The sequence below is a fragment of the Protopterus annectens genome, chromosome 3.part1 (assembly GCF_019279795.1).
Source record: "Protopterus annectens isolate FY-2018-M chromosome 3.part1, PAN1.0, whole genome shotgun sequence".
NCBI lineage: Eukaryota > Metazoa > Chordata > Ceratodontiformes > Protopteridae > Protopterus > Protopterus annectens.
In genome coordinates, this window is record NC_056732.1 from 526,191,013 (window position 1) to 526,212,011 (window position 20,999).

Genomic DNA, 20,999 nt, shown 5'->3' on the forward strand with positions numbered 1-20,999 from the left:
CTGTCCATTGTACACTGGTCATTCCTACACACATTGCCCCTTAATGAGGCTATCCAAAGCTTTGATTTATTCCTAGAAGCCCTTAACACCCTGGCTCCCAGTAGAGCAATTAGGCTAAAATGTAATTATGCACCATGGCTAAGCCAGGCGACTCGATCACTTATGAACAAGATAGTGCCCGGAGGGCATGGGAAAAAAACTCAACTTTCCACCTGAACTTGTATAAACAGCTTTACAACCAAACAAAAAAGCAGGTCCTACTAGGCAAAAAAAAAAAAAAACTTATCAAACATCTCTGAGCAACCCATATTCCAACCCGAAGAAATTCTGGCACTCAATAAACAAACTACTATCTCCAGGGAACCCCTCTTCTATAAACCCCTTCCCTAACAAATCTTCTAATGAAACTGCAAGCCTACTTAACTTTTTCATCGAAACAATAGAAAAGCTTACTAAACCAGAAACTCATGATATAAAGACTCCACCTCCCTCATCATCTCTTCCATCGTTCTCCCTAGCACCTGTAGCAACTTCCTTCATCAGATCACTTCTTAACAAACTTAAACCCTGTTCCCCATCAGCCAACATACTCCCTCCATTGTTTCTCAAACATGCAGCAGAATCCGTAGCATACCCTGTATCTATACTTATCACTAGATCCGTCCAAGAAAATACAGTACCAGACATCTGGAAAAAATTCTTCATAATACCCCTCCACAAGGGAGGAAATTCTACAGAACCCTCAAATTATAGGCCTATTGCCATATTATGCCCCTTATCCAAGATGCTGGAAAATGTATACATAGACCAATACTAAACCACCTCTTACAGGCAAAGCTAATTACACCCACATAGCACGGCTTCCGACCTTCGCACAGTGCCACCACTGCCCTCCTATCTTTCACATGCCACATTGCTCAAGCCAGAGATAGTAATAAACTTGTATCAGCTCTATTCCTTGATCTAGCCAAAGCATTTGATACCGTTTCCCATCCCATCCTCATAAACAAACTTTCCAACCTACAACTCTTTGCCTCCACTATCTCCTGGTTTAACAGCTAGCTCTCTAGACAGATATCAGTCCGTCAGATAGCAAATATCCGTCTCCCCTTTCCATCTTGTTAAGACCAGGGTTCCCCAGGGTTCTGTCCTGGGCCCCCTACTTTTTAATATATTTGCAAATAACCTCCATGTCTCCTGCCCCCACTCTACCTTAATATACATTATTCAGACGATTCCACAATTATTAACACCTTCAGAAATGTACACAATCTCCACACTGTCACTCAACAATCTCTGCACCTAGTAGAACAATGGCTAACTGAAAACAACCTGCTTCTCAACCCCAGAAAGACCAAGCTTCTCCTTTTAAAAAAACTCAATCCAGCTAAAGACAACTTCTCCATCTCATCCTTAATACAGTTATCACCACTGACTCAAACACCAAATTGCTTGGCATTACTGTAGATGACCAATTAAAATTTGACCTTCATATCTTAAACTGTATCAAAAAGTCCAGTGAAGAACTAGGTCTTCTATACAGCAACAACAAATATATACCTAACAAATCTAGACCTATACTGGCTCAAACATTTATTCTACCATCCCTGCTGTATGCTACTCCCATACGTACTACCCTCCAAAATAATCTCTTAACCAAACTAGAAGCCACCTATAACAAGATAGCAAGATTCGTGACCAGTAATAGCTACAAATCCCGTTATTGTATATCCCTGAAAAGCTTAAGATGGCCTGAGTTCCCCCACATGCTTCAAATATTGCAAATACAAATTGCACACAGCATCCTGAAGAGCTCCAACTCCTGCCCTGCCCTCACATCCATAATTCCACCCTACAAACCCGATCGTGACCTCGGAAGTACACAATAAAACCTTCTGCAGGTAACCAAGCCAAATAAAAATATTGCAAAAATACTTTACAGTCATTCAATTGCATACTCTTGGAACAAACTTACATTGTTTCTTCGCTCCACAACCAAAAGTGGCGAATTCAAAAGCAACTAAAAATTCATTTCCAACATGCATGGATATGTACTTGTCGGGAAATTACCTAATGAATATTTCTTCTCTCAATTAACATATCTGCCTGGTATCTAACAAAACTGTCTACATATATTACTGTCTCTCTCCAGTTAGTACCTATGCTGTTAAATGCATCTTTGTTGTACTACGCCATGATGTTACTCTGAATTTGTTTTTTTTTTTTATTTTACGCATTGCTACATCCCTTGTAAATAACTTAATGCTAACCGAATTTCTCAAACATATTGTTACTGCATTATCAAAATACTGTACCTTTGCCTTGCATATATTATCATTGTATGTTTCTGTCTGTTTTTTTGTACTGTTAAGTATTTTACGACTTGAATTGTTAGCTTTTTCTCATTTTTTTTAATTTACTTTCCTGGAGCTTTTTTCTTCAGGCCTCTGCTGAAAAAGGGCTTCTGGGCCCAGTTGGAGTAACCTGGTTAACAAATGTAAAAATAAATAAATAATTGTTTTTGCCTACTCTGAATGTTGCAGTTGAATAAACTGCCATTTTCTAAAGGTAGAAAAGTTCTTCATTGTTCACTATCTCAAAACATCAGCATATTGATTAAATCTGCTTTTATAATGTCATTGTAGGATGCAATATTTCATATCCAGAAGCTGGAGTTTCACTCTGTGTTTTGTGTCTCTGTACAGATCCAGGGCGTGGGGAGGCAGAGACCAGAGAGTGCATCTATTACAATGCGAACTGGGAGCAGGAGAAGACAAACCACAGTGGTGTGGAGCGCTGTGAGGGGGAAAAGGATAAGCGGCTACACTGTTATGCTTCCTGGCGCAATAACTCAGGCACCATTGAGTTGGTTAAGAAAGGGTGCTGGCTGGATGACTTCAATTGTTATAACAAGTAAGTAACATTTCTTGGATTTGAGTGTTAAATTAAGTCAGTCAGTCCTTACATTTTGAATGGATTTTGATGCATCTTATATTTGTGTGAACAGTTTAAAGCATTTTTTTCTTGTATCATGATGGTCCTAATAGAAATTCTTCAAACCCCCTTCCTCCAATTTTATCTGTCAGACTGTTGGCTTTCTGTAGTAGTGACTGTGTGCAGATCAACAAAGCTGAACAGATAAGATACATCAACAGTGTCTTACGTACTCCATTAGGAAGTGTTATATTCGAAATTAAATGGTCCATCTTCAGTTTCCAGTAAGGCTATATGCAGCAGGTTTTAGGACCACTCGGCAGCTAAAATCTTTCTCAAGCTAATTGCCTTTCTCCCCCATTTCCGTTGTATGTAGCTTCATCTTGCTTTGTAGGTCTTCATTACAGCATGAACCAAGCACTTGATAACAGTCTGAGTTGATCATTGTTTAACTTGTAAAATATATATTTTTTTCTTTTTGTGTCTCCACCTGCTGAGTTCAGTTTCCAGGTGTCTGAGTGCCAAAGGCCAAGATCATGGAAATATAGGCCTAACTCATCATGCAGAACTAGCATTAATTTATTTGGCATTTGTTAACTGAGTAAATGAGCCGGTCCGCAGACCCTTTTCAGTTGTGACTATTGCCATGAGAAACAGAATAATAATTGTACAGACATTTTAGGATAGCTGATCAACCAGCATGTTTTAGAAAGTGGGATTAAACAAGAGTACCTAGTGAAAATCCTTGCAGAAGTCTAGTATGGTTTTGATTGAATCATTGCCTGGGCAGTCAAAGCAGGCTGCACCAGCCTCCTAGAAGCCTTTCTCACTGCAGGCTGCCATTTCCCGTGCAGCCAACTATGAAAAATTGGCAGAGGTTGTCATTAAAGTAAAGGGCCGGATATCACCAGCTAGCTTTCTTATCCCCATTGCTAATTGACACTGGGGGAGTTGCTGCAGCTGCAAGTTTTTATATTTTGTTATTTGCCATCTTCCTTTCTGCATTCCCCATGTTTAACAGCTTCTTTCTCTACGCCTGTGATTGAGTCCTGCTGCAACAGCCCCATATATTGATAGCCTATTATCACTCTCTTTGAGTCAGGTTGATCCAGTACCAAAGCTTCCACAACAGAGTACTTGGAGCCAACCCATGCCTTTTCCGGTGCCTGTGCATTATCTGTAACATATGCTAACCTGAGCCAGTGTTAAACATCGATAGTACAGGTGTACCCAGTGCTTTTATCATTGGAGATAGTCATAACCACACTGGCTTCTTGGCACGGTAGGCTGAGTCTGAAGTCCATAACATTAACCTATTGTCCGTGTGCTGTCTTTCTCAGCCCCAGTGTCTGCACAAATCTTGATAATGCAACATCAGTATTTGTTTTTTGTTTTTTTTTTCTCTTTAGGACACCTGGTAGCATACCTTGCAGCAGCCAATGCATTGTGAACTGAAGACCATTTTTTGTCATCAAGACCTAGCAGACCACTGCTAGACAGCCTTACAAGCCTGAAACAACCTCCCCTGCTGAAAGATATGAGAAAGACAATCTTTCTCCTTAAGATGTTCTTTGTGTTTCACTGTTGCAGTCTTCACATTTTTCACTGTTGCAGTCATTACATTTTGGTAATCTGCTGGCAGGTTGCCCTCAGTCGGCCTGAATATCAAAGTCTTGGGTCCTGTGTCAGTTGCTGTCTCCTCTTCCATGATATCAGGGGTATAAAACATACAGCCGACGCCATTTTATTCAGTCTTTCTTGCCGCGCAGTGCCCGAAGCAGTTCGCAAGTGCCAGTCGGCCTACTCCTGAAATTTTCGCATTCGTGTTTCAGAACTGAAGTCTTCAATTAAAGCGAAGTATGCCGTTGGGGAAACTTTTTCTTGCTTCTTACCTATGTCAGTAAAAGTTAATAATTGCATTACTTGAGGGAAGCAAATACCTCATAAGGATTTTCATTTGTACTGTATTCCTTGCCTAGGACCAGATCATAACGTGCCTTGCTGTCAGTTTTGTGCTAGATTTAACCAACGCGCTATTAAGCGTCTGTATATCTTTGCTTCAGAATATTTTGGATCCATATTTAATTACCCTGAAATGTCGTCGGATAGCAATCCGACTACCGGAGTGCACAAAAAAACGCAAAGAAAAAGACAGAGACAGACCGCTGAGGTCCAAAACTGACAACGAAGCTTCTCCTAAGCCATTCGCCGGTTCGCCAGTACTCAGTGAGGCACTTTCGCAGCCCCTGATACCCACTACTTTTGAGTCACAGGCCTCTACTGAGACCCATGCGGAGTCCGGTATGCCATGAGATTCTCAAAGTATTGAACCCGTGGATGTCCCTCCCTCGGATGAGTCCGGAGCCGCTGAGTAGGCACCAGCTTCTGAGGGTGTCTTCAGGCCTCAACATTTCTATATAAAACCGACAACAGCTTCAAAAACAACTTCTGAGTCTAAAAAACTGACGCATGAGCCACGTGCTCAGGCCCCTATGCCTAAAAAACAGATGATCAAAATGGCTGAGGACTTAATTACGTTGATCAGGGGTTCCCAACCCCCCTGCTAAGAGGCCTAGGCAAGACACTGATTATGAATCTTCAGGTCAGGTTTCTATTTCTTCTGATTCCTCTTCTGATCAGGAATGGATTCAGATGCTGAAGAATCCATACCATCTGCATCTCCTCCTGAGGATTATTCTTTTGGAGAAACCTTACATACTGTAAGGGAAAATTTTCATTGGGAGAGTCAGGATTTCTCCGAATCAAAAAAGAGATTTAGGGATTTCCTCCTTCTTCCTCAGCATAGGCCTTTGGCTATACCTCCTGTATTAGACATTGTTGATGATGTGTTTTTGGAATCAAGCATGGCTCCTAATTCCCTACCTCCGGCTCCTAGTAAGCCAGACAGATATTACAGGGTTCCTGACTCCCACAAATTTTTATTCAAAAATCCTGCTGCTGATCCTGAAACTATCTCACAGGGTCCCAAAGGTGTAAAGGCCTCTACAGCCAAAAATCCTTCCCCCTCTGATAGAGATTCCAGGGCGCTGGATAGATGGGGAAAGAAGGTTTATAAGTCTGCAACCTTGGCAATTAGGGCCTTAAACTGCCAGTTTCATATGCTTAAATATCAACAGCATGTTATGGGCTTATTGAAACAGAAAATGATGATTTCTGATTGTGCGGAAAATAAAGAATTCCAGGAATTATTGCATGCAGCAGAACAGGTTGGAAAGCACACTTTGCAATATGGTTTTGATTCCTTGGAGGGCTCTTGCAGGGCCGCAGTTACTGGATCTGTGATTAGAAGGCATGCCTGGCTCAAGCAGCAAAATCTGCCTGATCATGTTAAAGCTAAATTGTTGGATGCACCTTTACAGCATGATACTCTGTTTGGTAATAAGGCAGAAGAGGTTTTAAAGAAAATGGAAGACAAAGCTAAATCTATGCAAACTGTAAAAGATTTTTTACAAGTGCAGCCACCCAGCTTCTGTAGACACTGGCCTACTAAAAATTGGTCCTTTCTTGTGTCCAGCAGAGCCTCACAAGGCAAATCCAGGTGCCCAAAAGGCTCTAGATACCAATCACAGGGTTCTTACAGGTCAAAGCAATGGGGTGCCTCTACCTCCAAATCTAGAGGAAACCAAGCACAACCCTACAGTAAGCAGTCTCAATGACTTCCTCCTACCATCACCAAGCACTTATCTTTTGGCAGCCCTCTTGGGGGGGGGGATAAGCACTTCATGCTCAAAATTGGCAGTTAATAACCCAGGACAAGTGGGTATTAAACATAGTATCCCAGGGGTACAGATTTCATTTCCATACTTTGCCAATTCCAAACGGTTGGCCAGATCTGCCACAAAATCAATGGGCAGAGGCTCAGAAACAAGTTACATCCCTCATGGACATGGGGGCTATTCAGCCAGTACCAGAACAGGAAAAAAGACAAGGGTTTTATTCAAGGCTGTTCCTGGTACCCACTAAAGACAATGTCTGGTGTCCAATACTGGACTTATCGATTTTGAACACGTTCCTGGACATTCCAAAATTCAAAATGCTGACTTTACAACAGCTACTGCCCATGCTGGGCAAGAACACTTGGTTAGTGACTCTAGACTTAAGAGGCATATCTGCATATCCCAATAAGGGAATCATGCAGAAGATGCCTCCGCTTCAAGGCAGGTTTTATGCATTACCAATTCTCTGAACTGTCCTTTGGCTTATCTACTGCGCCCAGGGTCTTTACAAAGTGCCTGGAACCAGTAATTGCATTTTGCAGACAAAGAAGCATACAAATCTATCCTTACTTGGACGACTGTCTCATTCAAGCAGAAAACAAGGACATTCTTTTTCAACATCTGGCATTTGTAAAAAGGCTTCTAACATGCCTAGGGTACGCAATAAACAAAAAGAAATCACAACTGGTACCCTGTCAAAAAATTACATTCCTGGGTGCAAGCTTGAATACAACTGCCCAGATGGCTTACCTTACGCCAGACAAACAAAGGCAACTGATCATATACTTCAAACAGATGGCAACAAAAACCCAGTTATCTGCAAGACAAATTCAGCAGGCTTTGGGGTTCATGGCATCCTGCATTCTACTAATTTCATATGCAATACTGCATATGAGGAAATTACAATGATATCTAAAAAGTTTATGGAGTCAACATTGTCACAGTCTGGAAACAATTCCTCTCATTCCCTGCCTACAACAGGAGTTTCTTTGGTGGGCAGAGACATGTCACCAGAACAAGGGACGGTCTTTAACTCTACCCCCTGCCACCCAAACCCTAACTACAGATGCATCAGACTATGCTTGGAGGGCCCACCTGGTGGGGAGATGCATTCAGGGCATATGGAGCCCAAAACAAATGCATCTGCATGTCATCCAAAAAGAGATGCTAGCTGTTCAGAATGCCCTGACAGCCTTCAAGGACTTACTTCATCCAGGACAACTACTGATAAAGACGGGCAACACCACGGTTATGTGGTACATAAGCAGGGGAGTACACATTCCTACCCCCTTTGCAAACTAGCCATGGCATTGTGGGACACAGCCTTGACTTACCAAGTACATCTTCAAGCTCAATTCCTGCCAGGAAAACAAAATACTCTGGCAGATGACCTAAGCAGAAATCTTATGGACCCTCACGAGTGGAAACTGGATCCACAAGTCTTCAACATGATAGCACAGAAATGGGGGAGCCCAGACATAGATCTATTTGCCTCTCCCCAAAATTATCATCTGGACAAATTCTTCACAAGGACCTACCACAGACAAGCATGGAAAGTGGATGCCCAATCCTTCAGTTGGAAAAACTTATCAGTCTATGCCTTTCCTCCTCTGCCTCTTCTCCCCAAGGTCTTACTAAAGGTCAGACAGGAAAAAACAAAAATTATCCTAATTGCCCCGGAATGGCCTCGCCAGCACTGGTACCCAATTCTAAGGAATATGTCTCAACTCCCTCCTTGGTAATTGCCTCAAATACCTCATCTACTGTGTCAGCAGAGCAATCAAATTCTGCACACTCAGCTCCAAACTCTGAATGTGGCAGCATGGCTGATCATGTAATTATTCAAACAACACCTCTCAATAAATCTGTGATGGATGCCATTTTGGAAGCCAGAAGGCCTAGTACTAGAAAATCTTATGCTGATAAATGGAAGAGATTCTGTGCTTGAAACCAAGCACAAGGGACGGACACAGCAAAGCCAAATATTCCTCAGATTTTACAATACTTGACTGAGATGCTTGACAAGGGCCTATCTTTTTCTTCAATAAAAATCCATGCCTCTGCCATGTTGGCTCATTACAACACGGAGCCTCCCATCTTTTCTCATCCTCTGCTAAAACAGTATCTTAGAGGTGCCAAAAATGTAAGGCCTCCCAGAAGATCACCAACTCCTGCATGAGATTTCAATTTTGTGCTGAAAAAGCTCACCCTGCTTCCTTTTGAACCAGCAGCTACTGCGGATATAAAGTTTTTATCTTGGAGAACCGCTTTCCTTTTGGCAATCACTTCAGCAAGAAGGGTTTCAGAACTACAGGTCCTCATGGCTGTGGAGCATTTTTATTACATTTTACCCGGACAAGGTGTCCCTCAGGACCATTTCTTCCTTTATGCCTAAGGTGGTATCTAGTGTGGCTCTTAACCATTCACCTGCCAACATCTTACCCAAATCCACAGAACAAGGGGGAGCAGATTCTGCATTCCTTGGACGTACACAGACAAGTAAGATTCTACTTAAACAGGACCAAATCTCTGAGAAAGTCTGAGCAACTACTGGTGGCATTTGCTGCAGGATCAGAGGGGAAGGCTATATCAAAGCAGACTATTTCAAAGCGGATAAGCCACTGCATTTGTTTCTGCTACTTGCATCATGGTAAACTGGTGCCCAAGGGAATCAGGTCACATTCCACCAGGGCTGCATCTACCTCAACAGCCTTTCTCAGAGGTGTTCCAACCAAGGACATTCTAGAAGCTGCTACTTGGAGCTCTGTTCATACCTTTACAAAGCATTATCATTTGCCTCCAAGTCCAGGGCAGGCTTTGCCACTGCAGTTCTGCTGGGCCTTATAGCCACTCCTAATGCTGTTTAGTTTCATCCTCCCATCCATAGCTTTGGGATTCTACCCAAGTGTAATGACTGCAACAGTGAAACACGAAGAGCATAGTACAGTTGTGTACACTTACCATAAATGTAGATGTTCGAGTGTATTCACTGTTGCAGTCCGGATTACCCACCCGCCATCCCCCATTTTTCTAGAACTTCTTTCCTTCACTATATTCTAAAGCCTTTGTGGTGTATTTGCTTTTAGATGAAGGTAAAGTTTATGTTGCTAAAATTGCATTTACATATATATTGCTGTTTATATATTTTAATATATAATATATTAAAATTTTTTTCAGGGCACCTGACATCTGGGGCAAGAAAAACTGAATAAAATGGTGTCTGCTGCATGTTTTATACGCCTGACGTCATGGAAGAGGAGACAGCAACCGACGCAGGATCCGACTGAGGGCAACCTGCCAGCAGATTACCCAAATGTAATGACTGCAACAGTGAATACACTCGAACATCTACATTTATGGTAAGTGTACACAACTGTACTTTATCCCTGTCAGGGTAGCCCTCGGCTGGCCTGAATACCAAAGGCTTAATATTTCTGTGTCAGTTGCTGTCGCTTCAGGACTGATGTCGTCAGTAGTATAAAGTAAGGCAGCCGACGCCATTACATCAGTCTTTCTTGCTGAAGAGCCCGAAGCAGAAGCAGTTCGCACGAGTGCCGGTCGGCCGCTACCTGAGATGTTCTTCGTGTTTCACTGTTGCAGTCATTACATTTGGGTAATCCTGCTGGCAGATTGCCCTCAGCTGGCCTGAATTCCAAAGTCTTGGGTCCTGCGTCGGCTGCTGTCACCCCTTCCCTGACATCAGGTCATCAGGGGTATAAAAGAAGCGGCTGACTCCATTTTCTTCAGTCTTTCTTGCCGCGCAGTGCCCGAAGCAGAAGCAGTTTGCAAGTGCCGGTCGGTCGACTCCTGAAATTTTCGTGTTTGAGTTTCAGAACTGAAGTCTTCAATAAAGCTAAGTACCCCGTTGGGGAAACTTTTTTCTTGCTCCAGACCAATGTCAGAAAAAGTTAATAATTGTATTACTTGTGGAAAGTATTTTGGTAGCAGGTTTAATTATCCTAAAATGTCGTCGGATCGCCATCCGCCTACCAGAGTTTACAAAAAACGCAAAGAAAAGGCTAGAGAAAAAGAACCGAGGTCCAAAACTGACGACGAAGCTTCTCCTAAGCCATTCGCCGGTTCTCAGTGAGGCGCTTTCGCAGCACCTGACACCCGCTACTTTAGAGTCGCAGGCCGCTACCAACTCCCACATGGAGTCGGCCATGCCGCTGGATACTCCAAGTATTGGAGCCTCGGACGCTATTCCCTCAGATGGGTCCAGAGCCCCTGAGCAGGTACCGGTTTTGAGGGTGTATTCAGACCACAACATCTTTACATTAAAACAACTTCAGCTTCAAAGACAAAGACTAAAGCAGCTTCTAAAGCAAAGAAACAAACTCAAGAGCCACATGTACAGGCCTCTATGCCCAAACAACAGATGATCAAGATAGCCAAAGACCCGATTACCTTGATCAGTGGTTCCCATCCCCCTCCTGATAAGAGGCCTAGGCAAGAGACTGTCTATGAATCTTCAGATCAGGTTTCTATTTCTTCTGATTCCTCTTCTGATCAGGGATATTCTTTACCCCCTGTGAGGATTCTGATGCTGAAGAATCTATACCTTCAGCATCCTCTCCTGAGGATTATTCCTTTGGGGAAATCTTGCATACCATGAGGGAGCATTTTCACTGGGAAAGCCAAGATTTTTCAGAAACAAAAAAGAGGCTCAGGGATTTCCTTTTACTACCACAGCACAGGCCTCTAGCCATTCCCCCTGTGTTAGACATTGTAGATGTGTTTTCGGAGTCTAGTTTGACCCCTGACTCCTTACCTCCAGCTCCTGTTAAGCCTGACAGATATTACAGGGTTCCTGACACACAAATTTCTTTTTAAAAACCCTGCTGCTGACCCAGAAAATATTTCACAAGGTCCAAAGGGAGTTAAGGCCTCTACAGCAAAAAACCCAACCCCCTCTGACATTGATTCAAGGGCACTGGATAGATGGGGAAAAAAGGTTTACACATCTGCAACTTTGGCTATAAGGGCCTTAAACTGTCAGTTTCATATGCTCAAGTATCAGCAACATCTCATGGGATTTCTTAAACAGAAAATGATGTTAAATTCTGAATGTGCTGAAAACAAGGAAATGCAGGATTTATTGCATGCAGCTGAGCAAGCTGGAAAGCATACTTTGCAATGTGGTTTTGATTCTTTGGAGGCCTCCTGCAGGGCCGCAGTTACAGGTTCTGTAATTAGGAGGCATGCTTGGTTAAAGGAACAAAATCTGCCTGATCATGTTAAGGTTAAGTTACTAGATGCACCTTTACAGAATGATACTTTGTTTGGTGCTACGGCAGAAGAGGTGTTAAAGAAAATGGAAGACAAAGCTAAATCTATGCAAACTGTTAAGTTTTTACAAGTACAGCCACCTAGGTTTAGTAGACACTGGCCTACAAAAATTGGTCTTTTCCTGTGTCAGACAGACCTCAAAGGGGCAGATCCAGACAGACGCACAAGGGGCAGATCCCAGGTGCAAGGTTCTTATAGGTCAAAACAATGGGGTGCTTCTGCCTCCAAAGCTGGAGAAGATAAAGCACAAACATACAGAAAGTAGTCCCAATGACTTTCCCCTGCCTGCACCAAGCACTTATCTTCTGGCAGCACCCTTAGGGGGAATATTAGTACTTTTTGCTCAGAATTGGCACATTATAACCCAGGACAAATGGGTTCTAAATATAGTGTCACAAGGCTACAAATTCCATTTCCATACTCTGTCAAAGGCAAACGGCTGGCCAGATCTGCCAAAAAATCAATGGGCAGAGGCACAAAAACAAGTTTCATGACTCCTGGACACGGGGGCCATTCAGCAACTACCAGAGCAAGAGTGAGGACAAGGATTTTACTCAAGACTGTTCTTGGTACCCAGAAAGGACAAGGCCTGGAGGCCAATACTGGACCTATCTATTCTGAACACATTCCTGGATATTCCAAAATTCAAAATGTTGACTTTGCAGCAGCTTCTGCCCACGCTGGGCAAGAACGCTTGGCTTGTGACTTTAGACCTAAAAGAGGCATACCTGCATGTTCCAATCAGACAATCGTGCAGAAGACACCTCAGATTCAAGGCTGGTTCAATACATTACTAATTCTCTGCACTGCCCTTTGGCTTATCTACTGCGCCCAGGGTCTTCACAAAGTGCCTGGCACCAGTAATTGCATTCTGCAGACAAAGAGGAATACAAATATACCCTTACTTGGACGTCTGTCTAATTCAAGCAGAGGACAAGGACATCAACATCTGGTGTTTGTGAAAAGACTTCCAACATGCCTAGGGTACACAGTCAACGAAAAGAAGTCAAAACTAGTACCCTCTCAAGATATAAAATTCCTGGGTGCAAGCTTGAATACAACTGCCCAGATGGTTTATCTCATGCCATTCAAACAAAGGCAACTGACTACCTATTTCACAATGTTGGCAACAAAGGCCCAGTTATCTGCAAGAAAAATTCTGCAGGCTTTGGGCTTCATGGCATCCTGCATCCTACTAATTCCATATGCAAGACTGCATATGAGGAAACTTCAATGGTACCTAAAAGTGTTTGGACTCAACATTGCCACAGCCTGGAAACAATGATTACTCTCATTCCCTGCCTGCAGCAGGAGTTTCGATGGTGGGCAAAGGCTTGTCACCAGAACAAGGGACAGCCATTCACATTACCCCCAGCCAGGCAGACAGTAACAACGGATGCATCAGATTATGCCTGGGGGGCCCACATGGCAGGAAGATGCATTCAGGGCACATGGACCTCAAACCAAATGCATCTACATATCAATCAAAAAGAGATGCTAGCTGTTCAAAATGCCCTGACAGCCTTCAGGGACCTACTTCATCCGGGACAACTACTGATAAAGACAGACAACATCACAGTCATGTTGTATATAAACAAGCAGGGGGGCACACATTCTTACCCCCTTTGCAGACTAGCTATGACATTGTGGGACACAGCTTTGACTTACCAAGTACATTTGCAGGCACGATTCCTTCCAGGAAAGGAAAATACTCTGGCAGACGAACTAAGCAGAAACCTCATGGATCCCCATGAGTGGCAGCTGGATCCACAAGTCTTCAGCATGATAACAAGGAAATGGGGATGCCCGGACATAGATTTATTTGCCTCCCCTCACAAATACCAACTAAAAAGATTCTGCACAAGGACTTATCACAGACAAGCATGGAAAGTTGGACGCCCTATCTTTCAGCTGGAAAAACCTATCAGTATATGCCTTCCCTCCACTGCCTGTCCTCCCCAAGGTACTCCTAAACGTCAGACAGGAGAAACCAAAGATGATACTGATTGCCCCAGACTGGCCCTGCCAGTACTGGTATCCAGTCCTAAGGAACTTGTCTTGTTACCCAGCTTGGACTTTACCTCAATTACCTAGTCTACTGTCCCAGCAAAACAATCCGATCCTGCACAGCCAACTCAGGACATTAAACCTGGCAGCATGGCGGATAATGTAGTCATACAAAAAACACCTCTCAGCAAAGCTGTGATGGATGTCATTCTAGAAGAAGGAAGGCCTAGTACAAGAAAGTCTTATGCTGGAAAATGGAAGAGATTCTGTGTTTGGAACCAGGCACAAGGAACTGATACAACTGTACCAAATATTCCTCAGATTTTGCAATACCTAACAGAGATGCTGGACAAAGGCCTATCCTTTTCCTCAATTAAAATTCATGCCTCTGCCATTTCGGCACATTACAGAGCCACCAATTTTTCTCATCCTTTATTAAAGCAGTACCTCAGAGGAGCCAAAAATTTAAGGCCTCGAAGGAGATCACCAGTACCTGCATGGGACCTCAGCTATGTCTTGGAAAAGCCCACCCTGCCTCCTTTTGAGCCAGCTGCTACTGTTGATATAAAGTTTTTATCTTGGAAAACAGCTTTTCTCCTAGCAATTACTTCTGCAAGACGAGTTTCAGAGCTACAGGCGCTCACGGCTGTGGAACCTTTTATCATTTTTTATCCAGACAGGGTCTCTCTGAGAACAAACCCAACATTTATGCCTAAAGTGGTGTCCAGTGTGGCTCTTAACCAAACTATTCATCTGCCAACTTTTTATCCAAATCCACAGAACAAGGGGGGAAAGAATTCTGCACTCTTTGGACGTACACAGACAGCTTAGATCCTACATGGACAGAACCAAAGCTTTCAGGAAGACAGAGCAATTACTAGTGGCATATGCTGCAGGATCACAAGGAAAGGCTATCTCAAAGCAGACTATCTCAATGTGGATAGGCCACTGCATTCATTTATGCTATTCACACCATGGCAAGCCAGTGCCTAAGGGCATTAGGCCACATTCCACCAGAGCTGCAGCCACTTCAGCAGCCTTTCTCAGGGGAGTACCAACCAGAGACATTTTAGAGGTGGCTACTTGGAGTTCAGTGCACACCTTTACAAAGCATTACTGTCTGCCATTCTACTCTAAATCCTGAGCAGGCTTTGCCACTGCAGTTCTGCAGGGCATCATAGCCGCTCCTAATGCTGTTTAGCTCCAGCCTCCCAACCATAGCTTTGGGACTCTACCCAAATGTAATGACTACAACAGTGAAACACGAAGAACATAGTACAGTTGTGTACACTTACCATAAATGTAGATGTTCGAGTGTATTCACTGTTGCAGTCCAGGTTACCCACCCGCCATCCCCCTTTTTTCTATGGATCCTATCTTTCCTTCTCTGATTTATACAACCTATGTGGTAAATTTGCTTATAGATGAAGGTAAAATTTATATTGGTGCATTTATTGTTTTTATATATATATATATATATATATATATATATATATATATATATATATATATAAAATTTGGCTAACTGAAGAAAATGGCATTGGCTGCTTCTTTTATACTCTTGACGACCCGACGTCAGGGAAGGGGCGACAGCAGCCAAAGCAGGACCCAAGACTTTGGAATTCTGGCCGGCTGAGGGCAACCTGCCAGCAGGATTACCCAAATGTAATGACTGCAACAGTGAGTACACTCGAACATCTACATTTATGGTAAGTGTACACAACTGTACTTTTCATCTTCCGAATTGAAGCTGAAGTCTTCTAAAAGCTAAGTATCCCATTGGGGATCCTTTTTCTTGCTCTAACTAATGTCAGAAAAAAGTTAACAATTGTCTCGCCTGTGGAAAGCAAATACCACACTGAGACTTTCATTCTTACTGCGTCACTTGCTTAGGCCCAGACCACAGCGTCCCTCGCTGTCACTTTTGTGCTTTAACGCCAGTACTGTATGTCGTCGGGCCCTTATTGTAGCTAGATGTTTTCGCTTACAGTCTTCGAATTCCGATATGGCTTCAGTAAGCCATCCGACAGCAGATCTTCGAAAAAAACGTAAGGATAAATATTGAGACACACCGCACAGGTCCAGACCTACTGACGATGCTTCCGTTATGCTAATCGTCAGTTCTCCAGTCCTCAGTGAGATGCTTTCCCAGCCCCTGATGCCCGCTTCTGTGGATTCGCAGGCCACTACCAAGGCCCTTTTGGGGTCCGGTGTGCCGCATAATTCTTCTTTGACTAAGGATCCTGCAGTTGTCTCACCCTTGGATGGGTCTGGAGCCACTGAGCAGGCACGGCTTCCGAGGAAGTACTTCGCACTACCGATTCTCATCACAAACTGACTTTTTTCGCATCTACTGTTCTTTCAGAAACTACAGAGTTTCTAAGGCCCAGGGTACAAACCACACCCAAGAAACAGATGACCCAATCTCAGGCACCTGCTTCCTTGTCTCAGTCTTAAATGTTTAAAATGGCAGAAGACCTTATCATGCTGATCAGGGGAAGCCAAGCTACTCCTTCCAAAAAGAAAAGAGATCTTTCCCCAGTAGTTTTGTCTGAACATGATGCATCTGAATATGAAGGCATGCAACCTCTCTCTGCTTATGAGGATTCTGATGCAGAGGAATCCATTTCTTCAACCTCTCCACCCGAGGACTATTCCTTTGGAAAAACCCTTCATACCTTAAGGGAACATTTCTAGTGGGAGTGTCAGGACTACCCTCAGTCTAAAAAGAGACTCAGAAAATTCTTGGATCTTCTACAGCACAGACCCCTGGCCATTCCCCCAGTCTTGGATGTTGTGGATGATGATTTTCTGGAATCCAGTTTGACTCCTGACACCCTCCCTCCTGCACCCAGAAAACCTGACCGGTATTACACTCTCACAAATTTCTTTTCAAAAACCCTACTGCTGACCCTGAGGTAATTCCTCAAGGCCCCAAAGGAATTAAAGCAACCTCTGCCAAGAATCCCACCCCCTCAGATAGGGATTCCTGAGCATTAGACAGATGGGGTAAAAAAGTATACACCTCTTGTCTCTTGCTATCAGAGCACTAAATTGCCAGTTCTATATGCTAACATTTCAGCAACATACCATGGAACACCTCAAACAAAAAGTGTCTTCCGTTCCTGCTTGTGCAGAATCTAAAGAGTTACAAGAGTTAATGCATTCTGCAAGTCAAGTGACTAAGCATACCTTACACTGTGGTTTTGATGCCCTAGAAGCTTTCTGCAGGGCAGCAGTCCACCGGTTCTGTCCATAGAAGACATGCATGGCTAAGGAACAACCCTTGCCAGACCATGTTAAATCTAAATTATTGGATGCACCCTTGCACAAAGACAACTTATTCGGCACTAAGGCAGAGGAGGTCTTAAAAAAGATGGAAGAAAAAGCTAAATCTATGCAGACTGTTAAGGATTTCCTACAGGTCCAGCCACCAAGATTCAGCAGGCATTGCCCCACCAAGCACTGGTCCTTTCCTGCTTCCACCAGGTCAGTTCAGCCCAGATCCCGGGGAAGCAGACCCCCCAGACAAAAGCCACAGGGAATGCAGAGATCAAAACAGTGTAATTCCTCCACTTCAAAACCAGGGAGTTCTAAGCCACCCCCTCATGGTAAGAACTCACAGTGACTCTCCTTCCCCTCTCTCTGCCCACCTAGGGGGAAACTCTCACGCAAGCACCTGGGCCACCATTACCAATAACCGATGGGTCCTCAACATATTGTCCCAGGGGTGCATATTTTCTTTCCACATTCTTCCAACCCCAAAAGGGTTCCCAGATCTACCTCCAAACCAATGGGCAGAGGTGAAAAAGCAAGTCCTTTACCTGTTCTCTATGAGGGCAATAGAGCACGTTCCTGCAGAACAGATAGGCCAAGGTTTCTACTCCAGACTATTTCTGGTACCCATAAAAGAGGGCACCTGGCGTCCCATCCTTGATCTATCCATTCTAAACACCTTCCTGGTGATACCAAAATTCAAAATGCTCACCCTCCAGCAACTGCTACCCATGCTGTCCAAGGATGCTTGGCTAGCCACCCTAGACCTAAAAGAGGCCTACCTCCACATCTCTATCAGGGAATCATGCAGGAAATATCTGTGTTTCAGGGCAGGATCCCTGCACTTTCAGTTCTCTGCACTTCCCTTTGGTTTATCTACTGCTCCCAAAGTTTTCAAAGGAATATCCAAATTTACCCATACTAATTCAGGCCGACAGTCAGGAAAAGCTGCTCAAGCACTTGGCCTTTGTAAAGTCCCTACTGACCTCCCTAGGGTACACTGTCAATGAAAAGAAATCCAAACTAGTACCCACCCAAAGGATTATATTCCTGGGAGCAAGCCTGGACACAGCATCCCAGATGGCATTCCGTACACCAGGAAAGCAGACTTACCTAACAGCCTACTTCTCTCAACTAGACACCAGACGCCAGCTATCTGCAAGGAAAATCCTGCAAGTTCTGGGTTTCATGGCATCTTGCATTCTACCCATTCCACATGCCAGACGGCATAAGAGGAAACTTCGGTGGTACCTAAAAAGCCTTTGGTGTCAACACTTTCAAGATCTGGAAACTCTCATACCAATGATAACTTGCCTAAGGGAAGATTTTCTTTGGTGGGCAGCAGCATGCTCCCACAACAAGGGACTACCTTTCTCACCACCCTCTGCCACCCAGACCCTCAACACAGACGCATCAGACTATGCCTGGGGTGCTCACCTGGATGGCAGGTGCATACAGGGCCAATGGAGCCCACAGCAAATCCATCTGCACATCAACCAGAAAGAGATGTTAGCTGTCCAGCATTCATTGACAGCTTTCAGACCCCTACTCTCCTCAGGGGCTCTCCTGATGAAAACAGACAATACCACTGTAATGTGGTATATCAACAAGCAGAGAGGGACTCGCTCCTACCCTCTATGCAGGCTGGCCATGACCCTTTGGCACACAGCCTCTGCCATGCAACTCCACCTGTTAGCACAATTCCTGCCAGGTTCTCTAAACTCTCTGGCAGACCACTTAAGCAGAAGTCTTCTGGACCCACACGAGTGGCAGCTAGAGAAAAGAACCTTCACCCTAATAACTCAGAAATGGGGCACCCCAAAGGTTGACCTCTTTGCCTCCCACACCAACCATCAGCTCAGCAAGTTCTGCACCAGGGAACTTCACTGCATGGCTTGGATATTGGATGCCCTATCCTTCCCCTTGGTCAATCTATCGGTTTATGCATTTCCTCCACTACCTCTCATCACCAGGGTACTGCTCAAAATAAGGGAAGAAAAACCAAGGACAATTCTTATTGCTCCAGGCTGGCCTCACCAGCACTGGTACCCACTGCTGCGCAGCCTGTCCCCACTGCCGCCATGGCATCTCACTCAGAGCCCAACCATCGTGACCCAGAGGGCAGGAGAATTCATGCATCCCCAATTGCAGACCCTCAATTTGGCAGCCTTGCTTATTCCTTGACCACTGATCAGTCTGCCAACCTCAGTAAACAGGTTCTAGATGTTTTACGTGAGGCCAGACGCCCTAGCACTATAAAGTCTTATGCTGACAAATGGAAAAGGTTCTGCACCTGAATTCAGGCCAAGGGAGCCAATACGGCACAGCCCTCCCTACCCCTCATTCTGGATTACCTAGCTGACCTGCTACACGGGGGGGGGGGGTCTCCTTTTCCTCTCTTAAAATTCATACCTCTGCTATCTCTGCTCATTTTCCCACTGAGCAGCCCCTTTTCTCACACCCCTTGATCAAACAGTTCCTAAGAGGGGATAGCAATTTGAGGCCACCCAGAAGAGCACCATCCCCAGCTTGGGACCTTAACTTTGTGTTGGAAAAGCTCACTCTGCCTACCTTTGAACCAGTATCTCCAGCAGAGCTAAAATTTCTCTCCTGGAAGACCGCTTTTCTTCTGGCCATCACTTCAGCCAGAAGAGTCTCTGAGCTACAACCACTCATGGCTGTGGAGCCCTTCATCATATTCCATGCTGACAGGGTTTCCCTCAGGACTAACCCATCCTTCATGACCAAATTGGTGCCCAGTGTGGATGTCAACCAATCCATTCATTTGGCCACCTTTTTTCCTAACCCACAAAATAAGGGGGAAAGGATCCTGCACTCTCTAGATGTGCACAAACAGCTCAGAATCTATCTAGATAGGACTAAACCTTTCAGAAAGTCTGATCAATTACTGGTTAGAGTACTTGGAGCCCACCTATGCCTTTTCCGGTGCCTGTGCATTATCTGTGGCTTATGCTAACCTGAGCCCGTGTTAAACATTGATAGTACAAGTGTACCCAGTGCTTTTACCATTGGAGATGGTCATAACCACACTGACTTCTTGGCATATTAGGCTGAGTCTGAAGTCCATAACATTACCCTGTTGTCTGTACGCTGTCTTTCTCAGCCCTAGTGTCTGCACAAAGCTTGATAGTGTAACATAAGTATTTGCTTTTTTTTTTTTTCCCTCTTTCTTTAGGACATCTGGTAGCATACCTTGCAGCAGCCAATGCATTGTGAACTGAAGACCATTTTTTTCTCATTGAGACCCAGCAGGCCATTGCTAGACAGCCTTACAAGCCTGAAACAACCTCCCCTGCTGAAAGATATCAGAGAGACAGTCTTTCTCCTTAAGTTTCTAGTAGCCTTCCCCAAAAATCCTTAGGAAGTCTGCCCATAGAACTGAGTACAAGGACTCCCCCATAAGTGTGCTATAACAGATATAGGGGATGAGTGGGGGACTGCTTCACCTTGGATGCCTCCATGGAACCCCAAGTTTGGAAACTTTCTCCCCATGATGTGGGAAAGAGTTAGACGTAAGACCCCCATCTCTTCACCCTGGAAGAACTTGCATCTGGCTTGCCAGTTCTCACCACAGTCTTCATTGCTGGTCTTCCCTTTGGTGCCATCTTTTAAAATATCCAACCAAAGTAACATATGGTGACCCAGGCATAGTATCCCCAGTGCCAGTAAGGCTGACATGATTTTTAGTCAACCCAGGGATTGTGCCATCTGTTCAGAGATTCTTAAGCCAGACTG

The 20,999-nt window shown here is 44.2% G+C and overlaps 1 protein-coding gene across 1 annotated transcript in view; it reads left to right on the plus strand.

Annotated features, from left to right (window-relative positions):
* Positions 1 to 20,999, plus strand: part of ACVR2B (activin A receptor type 2B) — a 715,604-nt gene that overhangs the window by 9,666 nt on the left and 684,939 nt on the right. Inside the window, exon 2 of the mRNA XM_044066229.1 lies at positions 2,646 to 2,913. Within this exon, the coding sequence (XP_043922164.1) occupies positions 2,646 to 2,913 (268 nt within the window). The remainder of the gene's footprint in view (positions 1 to 2,645; positions 2,914 to 20,999) is intronic.